The sequence below is a fragment of the Phalaenopsis equestris genome, unplaced genomic scaffold, assembly GCF_001263595.1.
Source record: "Phalaenopsis equestris unplaced genomic scaffold, ASM126359v1 Scaffold000002, whole genome shotgun sequence".
Lineage (NCBI taxonomy): Eukaryota > Viridiplantae > Streptophyta > Magnoliopsida > Asparagales > Orchidaceae > Phalaenopsis > Phalaenopsis equestris.
In genome coordinates, this window is record NW_018164444.1 from 79,013,565 (window position 1) to 79,021,789 (window position 8,225).

Consider the following 8,225-nt stretch of genomic DNA (forward strand, 5'->3'; position numbering starts at 1 on the left):
GACATTCATCAACTATCATTTTTAGATTTCTTTTCAAATCATAACTATAATTATATTCAACAACACTTTTATTTTTGGCTATTTTTGTGATGAATTATAATTTTTTGCAATCAAATTTAGAAAAATTGAATAAAAAATGGCTTAAGAAAAACTATTTCTCATAATAAATTTATAATTGTAGCTGTAAATAATTATAGCTCCTTTCATATCATCATTTGGAAGCATATGGAGGGTATTAAATTATGTCATTGACAGAAAAATATTAAATCAGGACTACTGACTTAGAGCTACATTCGGATTGAATATTTAGCTGTGTTACGAGAATATTTCATCCACATTATTTATAAAAATAATTTATTATTCAAATATTATATGATATTTTTTTGATTATTTTCCAGTGTTATTAAAATATTATATGTGTTACTTTATTCAGGGCTGAAGTGTTATTGTGACCGTGTTATTCCACTAAATATTTCAATAGGAACGTATTCGTATTTGGCGGATATATACTGGCATCGTGCGTTTTTCTCTGTCTATAAATCTTTCATTCTGAGATTTAACCACCGTGCGGCCAAATGAACGTCGCCGAGGCGCACCCGGCGAACTTCTCCGCTGCGGCTAAATCTCCCTTTGGCTGAGCCACCACCTTGGATTTGGTTACGGCGCCGTGCCCTGTTGGCCATTAGCGCGGCTGACGAGGTAAAATCAATGTCGTGATTAGAAGAATAGGGTTTTTGCTTTATTCAGTATTTCTAAATACTTGAAACGTGTACTTATGATCCTTTCTGCTATTTTCTCCTCACTTCAGTTGTTGTTGGTTCAGTGCGATTTATCCCTAGTGTTGTTAGGGCTTCCTAAAATGTTGTGTGTTTAATTGTAAAATGTATGGAATGCTATATACGAGAGAGGAGGGAGAAATGAGAGGGCTCATCTTAAGGAAGGAGGCTTAATTTTGGAGGGGAAGAGTCCTTAGTTAACATAATGCTATGGAATTTTAAAATGTTAATCTTGTTTGGGATATAGATATTGTGGGCGCTTGCTACGGCTAGCTGGAGCAGTAGGGGATGATGAATATTGGATTTAATTTGCTGATTTGGATTTGATTCTGCTAATAAGCCCTCAATGAGAGTTATGGCGGAACTCCTGCAATGATTTAAGTTAGTTTTCTTGGGAAGGCGGTACAGAGCTCTCTGATGGTAGTTGTTTGGCTGCAAGTAGAATTTAGCATTAGTAGGATTTTGTACATCCATTAAATTCACAATACCCATGGATTTAGTAAATCTAGATTTAAGCCGAATCAAAGGTAAAATTTGGGATACTAATTTCAAAAATTCATGATCCACGGAACTCTTCCATTGTATCGTTTGGTTGGATTTAGTTAATCCGGTGATAAATCCTATTAAAAGGAGCTACCAAACAACCCCTTAGAGTTTCAGAGTGATAGGCAAAGGTTGTAGTTGATCTTATGTCATTCAATGTGGAGCAGAGTTAACTTTCAAAGTATTTGGCAAACGTCGGCCAATTCTAGGCAGTTATTATTTTTATGCGAATCATGGTTTGGTCCCTTGGTCTGCCAGAGATATATCTGTTGATGAGAGCATTAAGAGTATTCAATATGCTATTGAAGTTGATTAGAGTAAGATTAATTATGAAATATTGGAGACAATAGATAGTTTATTTACAAGGTGTTTCTATTAATTGGATGATTTTAACAGTAAACTGCTTTTCCGTGTTGGTTGTTGTCATTTATAAATTATAAAATCATTTTTAGGTATTTGATATATGGAGGAGCTTTTGCTTCGAAGCTCATGTTCTAGCAATACTTTGGTTGGATTCATGGCTAAGCTTTGTGAGGCAAATACCTAGAGGAGTAGTTGTCCAAGTTGAGCATCCAACCTTCGCATCAAAATTGAATTTTTGAGCAAGTCAATGGAACATGCTGATTTGCTTTTTGGGCTTTTGTAGTGCTAGTTTTCATTATCAGTATTTCAAGTTTTTAGTGTCTAGTATGAACCCTGATTGGAGGTCCTAATTTTCTATAAAAATGTGTTTGGGCTTCGAGACTAATTTTGTAATCAGATACTTTGGGCAGCTTCTTATATGGGCTTTAAAGGCGAACACCTAGAGGACTACTCGTCCTTTTTTATTACTTAACTTTGGAATCAAAGGTGAATGCTTGAGCAAGTAGTTGGATGGCACAAACTTGCTTTTTGCAATTCTCAAGTGGTAAATCTTCGATTCATAATACATATTTGTGTGTTTGAGATCACCGATATATGAGGTCGTTCTCTCTAATATTTTTTATAGTTGGAAGTGGAACTTGTTGGGTGTAGAGAGAAGAAAACAAGAAAGGTTTTGTTAGAATATATTTTGTTGAAAAAGTTAGCTTTAATTCAGTAGGACATTGCTTTTCACTATAGGTAACCTTAGGCTTAACCTTTATGGTTGCTTTGAAACAAAAGAGTTTGAAGTAAGGGTGTCAGCAGCTTGTTTGGTTGTAAACCAAATAGATTCAAATTAATCACCTAGGTGGCAACTTAGGATTGCAAAATCATGTATCATGATTCGGTTTGTTATCTCTGAACAATTAGTGTTCCCTTATTCCACAATCCAAAGTGAGATATTTGAACCAAATAATCACGAAGTGTATACATTTCCCATAATTGAAAGTTATTTTCCGTATAAGATCATAGGGTTTTTTTACGTGAGAAGCCTCAAATGAGGAATATGTATGTCCGTGTAGGAGGATGAAATTTTTGGAATGTATATACATATAAAATCATTTAGGAGATATGGCTATTGGCTAGTCTCCCATTTTAAAATTGGGGGTGGGCGAGCCTACTTATATTTTTGTTCTTAAAGAATCTCAAAGTAGAAGTCTGTGATAAGTTTTGGCAACCTTTTACTATTCCATTGGTTTTCTTAAACCGAAGCCAATTCACATGATTTTCAAGCAAGGGTGATTCGATTCCTTAAAATATATTTTTCATAATTTGCCGCCTAAAACACTGGGAGCGGTTTTTATTTGAAAAAATTAGCCGTGGCATGCATGAGTTTCAGAAGCTTTAAAGATCATTTGACCTTTATGGTTGCTTTGAAACAAAAGAGTCTGAAGTAAGTGTGTCAGCAACTTGTTTGGTTGTAAACCAAATAGATTCAAATTAATCACCTAGGTGGCAACTTAGGATTGCAAAATCATGTATCATGATTCGGTTTGTTATCTCTGAACAATTAGTGTTCCCTTATTCCACAATCCAAAGTGAGATATTTGAACCAAATAATCACAAAGTGTATACATTTTCCATAATTGAAAGTTATCTTCTGTATAAGATCATAGGTTTTTTTTATGTGAGAAGCCTCAAATGAGGAATATGTATGTCAGTGTAGGAGGATGAAATTTCTGGAATGTATATACATATAAAATCATTTAGGAGATATGGCTATTGGCTAGTCTCCCATTTTAAAATTGGGGGTGGGCGAGCCTACTTATATTTTTGTTCTTAAAGAATCTCAAAGTAGAAGTCTGTGATAAGTTTTGGCAACCTTTTACTATTCCATTGGTTTTCTTAAACCGAAGCCAATTCACATGATTTTCAAGCAAGGGTGATTCGATTCCTTAAAATATATTTTTCATAATTTGCCGCCTAAAACACTGGGAGCGGTTTTTATTTGAAAAAATTAGCCGTGGCATGCATGAGTTTCAGAAGCTTTAAAGATCATTTGATTATGAATTGGGTGCATTAATTTTTTTTAATTCTTGATCATTTAAATTTAGGTTTAAAATGCAAAATTGAGAACTGATTCATTTTGCCTTAGTGAGGTGATGCATAAGGCTTTAGGCAATTAGAGACGTGTTTCTCAAAATTGAAAAGATATTGTAAAATAAAAAATAATTCATAAATAGACATAAATCATTAATGTAATATTTTAGTTTATTATCATGAAGGCTTAAACCACAATATCAATCTTAAATGCTAATATAAAATGAAATTTTGAAATGAGATTCAAGATAAATATTCACTTAAAATTTAAATATACCATTATGATCATTATCTACGCCGATCACATTTAACTCTTATCATATATAATAATTTTGTCATCAATTGATTTGATTTGATTGAAATCTTTTAAATTCTTTTTTAGCAATACATTTTCTTTATTATTTTTTATATCAGATAACATTTAAAACAATCTAATTTTAAATAAAAAAACAAATAAAAAAAACAACCAAGCAATCATAAAATTATCTTTTCAAATTTTTTGAGGCGTTATATCAAATATATTAGATATAAGTATGTTATAATGGAATATAATATAATAGATATTAATATTATAGCATACTTGCGTATTTATCAGCAACATAGTAGTAGTTTCCCACCATGAGGCCGCGAGTTTGAATCGCTCTTATTGATCTCTGGGCTCATCTTTCTCAAAAAATAAAAATATATATTATAATTTTTTTACATAACTTAATTAAGGCATCTTCTCAAGCACCTTAAAGCATTTTCTGTTTGCCTCAGTTCGAGGCGCACCTAGAGGTGTGCACCTTGAACAACTTCTTAAACAAGTATTAGGATTACAAAGAAAGCAGGTTACTGCTTGTTTTGCTTAAAAACATTGCCTTTGTGACAGAATCTTAACCATCGCCTTCGTGATCGAACTCTCACGATACAGTCGCGATTAGAACTTTCTGGGATGGCAACGATGGGATTGCGACGTACGAACATCCAAAACTCCCTTCTTTCTCTTTTTGCTTCGCTCCTACCTTAAACCAAGGTAACCTTCTTTTTTCTCTCCCTTCGTCGCTTCCACTTTCTAGCGCTTCAGCTTCTCTAAATCTTGTAAATCTATCTTCTGACATAATTTAGAAAATCCAATATTTAAAGCAAAATAGAGGAAAAAATGGAAGTTAATGTTTATTTGACCAATTTACCCATAATTGGCCCACAACATCGTTAAGTTAAATGAGAAATAGATAGAAAACTAATTTAGATTAATTTTCAATAGTCTGTGACTAATATGGAGCACTTTAAAAGTTTGGGACTAAATTGATCACTTTATGAAAGTTGGGGGATTATTTTGGGCTTTTTCTCTAAAAAAAAAAGTAAGCACTTGCCCTTTTAGCCTCTGCTAATCTCAACAATTAATTTTTTTTTTATAAACGGTGGAAGATGTGTAAGGATACGGTGACTTCTATTATCTCAAAAATAGTAGTCTATTCTTATGCATGCATACCTTGCTGCATGGCTAATTTTGGTTGACACCACTTCTAGCAAGTTGGAGCATTATCTTTTCATATATGAATTGCTTTGCTTTGTTTTTTTTTTTCTATTGTTACCCTTTATGTTAGTTACTACTCAAATTTGGGGACTACTCAATTTTGGGAATATTGGTTCCACTGTATTTAATGGGCCTGGCACCCAGTCACTCTTCTGTGTGGTGTTTTTATGCTATCAAGTCCTTACAACCCTTCTCATTTTGGATATTTTTCAGATTCTTTTCGTTTTCTTTATTGACCAATCCCTTTTTTTTCTTATGCCATGAGATTATATGTTGTTATCTTTGCAATCATTGTCCTTAAGAGTCTTCTTTATTTTCTGTGCAGATGTTTGACCTTATTTCGGCTATTGAAGAGCTGAGTGGGATCCCCCCTAAAGAGATTACCAAGTTGCTGAAAGAGACCGACACTTTCACCATACAGTTCAATGATTCAAGAGGGTGCTCTAGACAAGTTAGTTTATATTTCCCTTGAATAGTTATAGTTATTCATTTATTATGAGCCATTTTGAAATTTTTGTTGCATTTTTTTCCAATTCAGATTGATCTAGAGGGTCTAGCATCTTCTCTACCATTGCACATTATTGCAGTACTATTGTCAAATGGTCGTGGTGAGAATTTTTTGCATTTGCTTCATGGAATTCGCCTTCTGTATAGCTTTTCTGACCTCGCAACTCGTCACTCCAGACTCGAGCAGGTTTTTTTCCAGACTAATACTTATTGTTTTACTATATATCACGGATAAAGGAAAAATTTCATAATTAACATGTTTTTATTATTTTCAATTTGTCTCATTATCATAATACATTTCAAAACTTGTCGAAATTAACAAAGTTTCTACTTATGTAATATCCTTCCTAAATATATTATGAATAAAGGAAATTTTGTTTTATATATGTATATATTTATATATTATTTATATTTATGAAAGATAGTGGTCATTATTTTTATGGTATTTTCTTTCAGATTCTTCTTGACGATGTAAAACTATGTGAACAAGTGATGGATTTGGTGATTTTCATGCTGATTGTTCTTGCTCAATGTGATCAGGTTTAGTTTCTTTTTCCTGACGGTTCTTGCATTGGAACCTCTTGAGTTATATTTATATGACTTTATAGAAATTTTGAGTTGACGGCGAATTCTTTTTGTAGGACAATCATGTTGGAAGTTCCCTACCTGTTATACATGCTGCACTTGTTGCTTGCAGTTTCCATCTCTTAACAGGTTATATCTCATCACAATGGCAAGATGTTGCTAATGTTATGCTTGCTCATCCTAAGGTACTTCAGAATCCGACTTGCATCTCTTTTGTTTAATTTAAATGCTTTCATTTCTTGAACATAGGTGAAACTGATATGGGCAAAACTAAGAAAAAATATAGAAATCAGATAAAAGCAAAATACATGGTGACTTGTTAAGTTGAGGATGCTTAAAACTCCACATATGTATTGTAAGGAGAGGGCTTAGTAGTCATTGGGAGGAAGATTGGGCAACCAAAGCTGATTCATTCATTGATTTTCGATATTCCTCATTTCTTCTTGGGGAGGCAGATTTATAGCAGTATAAAATTATAAGAAAATGTTTAACCTAATAAACCTAATAATGTTTAGTCATCATTACCCATCCCTTCACACCAACTATGCTCCAAAGGTCGATCAAAAAAAAAAAATAAATAAATAAATAAATACATAAAAGGATGAAAGAAAGAAAAAAAGAAAATCTTTGATGAGTACAGATTGTCGGTTGTTTGTGAAGTGGAGGCAAAATTGAATGGCCAGGGTTTGTTCTGTGTCTGGCAGGTTTGGATGGAGAAACAAGAGATATATGGTGCGGCACTATCATCTTCCTTTTCATTAGTTTTGTTTGATCCTTCCTAATCATTTTCTTCCCACAAAACTTCCAAATCATTATTTTTCCTACAAAACCATCAATTTTCTTTTCTCTACTACAATAGATTTAAGTATTCATTAATAAAAAAATACACTATCTTAATGATTGGCATTTTTTATCCAGTTTGGAGACCATCTGTCTCGATTTGGCCTAGAGACTTAAAATTTATCAAGGCGGAAATAAACAGTTGAACAATGAAATTAAAATATTTAATTTCTAATAACATCACCAACTGATAAATAGAATCATCTAAATAATCAAAAGAGAAACTAATAATTAAAATTAAACCAATTCAATTGTTAAATAGTTCTGAATGTATAATTCTTTTTCTCTTATTTGGCTGGCTCTTCTGTAAATATATTCACTTCTTTCTCTCATTTTTTAGCTGAAGATTTAAATATGAAAGTGCTAGTTTAAATTCTGACGAGTTTTCAACAACTCAATGAATACTCATATATGTAAATTGTGATAACATAACAAAATAAAGGGACAAAATTCATTTTTCATGGTAAATCAATATAAAATTTCTCTAACAGTTTATATAATTGAAATAATCATTCAAGAGGTTTCATAGTGTTCTAGTTTATATTTTAATATTTCATCTAGGGGTGTAAACGAGCTGAACACGAGCGAGCCTAGGCTCAACTCGTAGAATTTCATCTAGGGGTGTAAACGAGCCGAACAGGAGCGAGGCTGGGTCATAAGATGTTCGGCTTTGACACGAGCGAGGCTCGCTCGTGTTCGGCTTGTTTATATTTCAAACTCAAAAAGTGTGTTCGTGTTCGACTCGTTTGCTTAGCTAGTCGAACACGAGCTGTTCACGAACAAAGAGTCGTTTTGACAACTCTAATCGCATGGTCATAAGATGTTAAATGTTGGAGCAAAATTTAAAAATTATTATTCATATTAAAATATCATTTGAATCTAATTTAATATTTTTAATTCTATTTTTTAATTAATACTTTTAATTGATTATAACTCTTTGCAGTCTTTTAGACAATTAATTTTTTAAAAAATACTACTCATCAATACACACACACGTGTATATATTTGCTGAA

General features: G+C 32.6%; 1 protein-coding gene across 5 annotated transcripts in view; it reads left to right on the forward strand.

Moving 5' to 3' along the window:
* Positions 1–515: 515 nt before the first annotated feature.
* The window catches only part of LOC110022091 (nodulin homeobox), a 68,305-nt gene continuing 60,595 nt past the window's right edge, over positions 516–8,225 (forward strand). For all 5 annotated transcript variants that reach the window (XR_002293736.1, XR_002293735.1, XR_002293737.1 and 2 more), the window contains exons 1-5: positions 516–699; positions 5,606–5,731; positions 5,819–5,974; positions 6,244–6,327; positions 6,429–6,557. Coding sequence is in view for 2 of the 5 variants with exons in the window: in XM_020720890.1 (XP_020576549.1) it covers positions 5,606–5,731; positions 5,819–5,974; positions 6,244–6,327; positions 6,429–6,557 (495 nt within the window). In the remaining 3 variants the exon portion in view is untranslated. The remainder of the gene's footprint in view (positions 700–5,605; positions 5,732–5,818; positions 5,975–6,243; positions 6,328–6,428; positions 6,558–8,225) is intronic.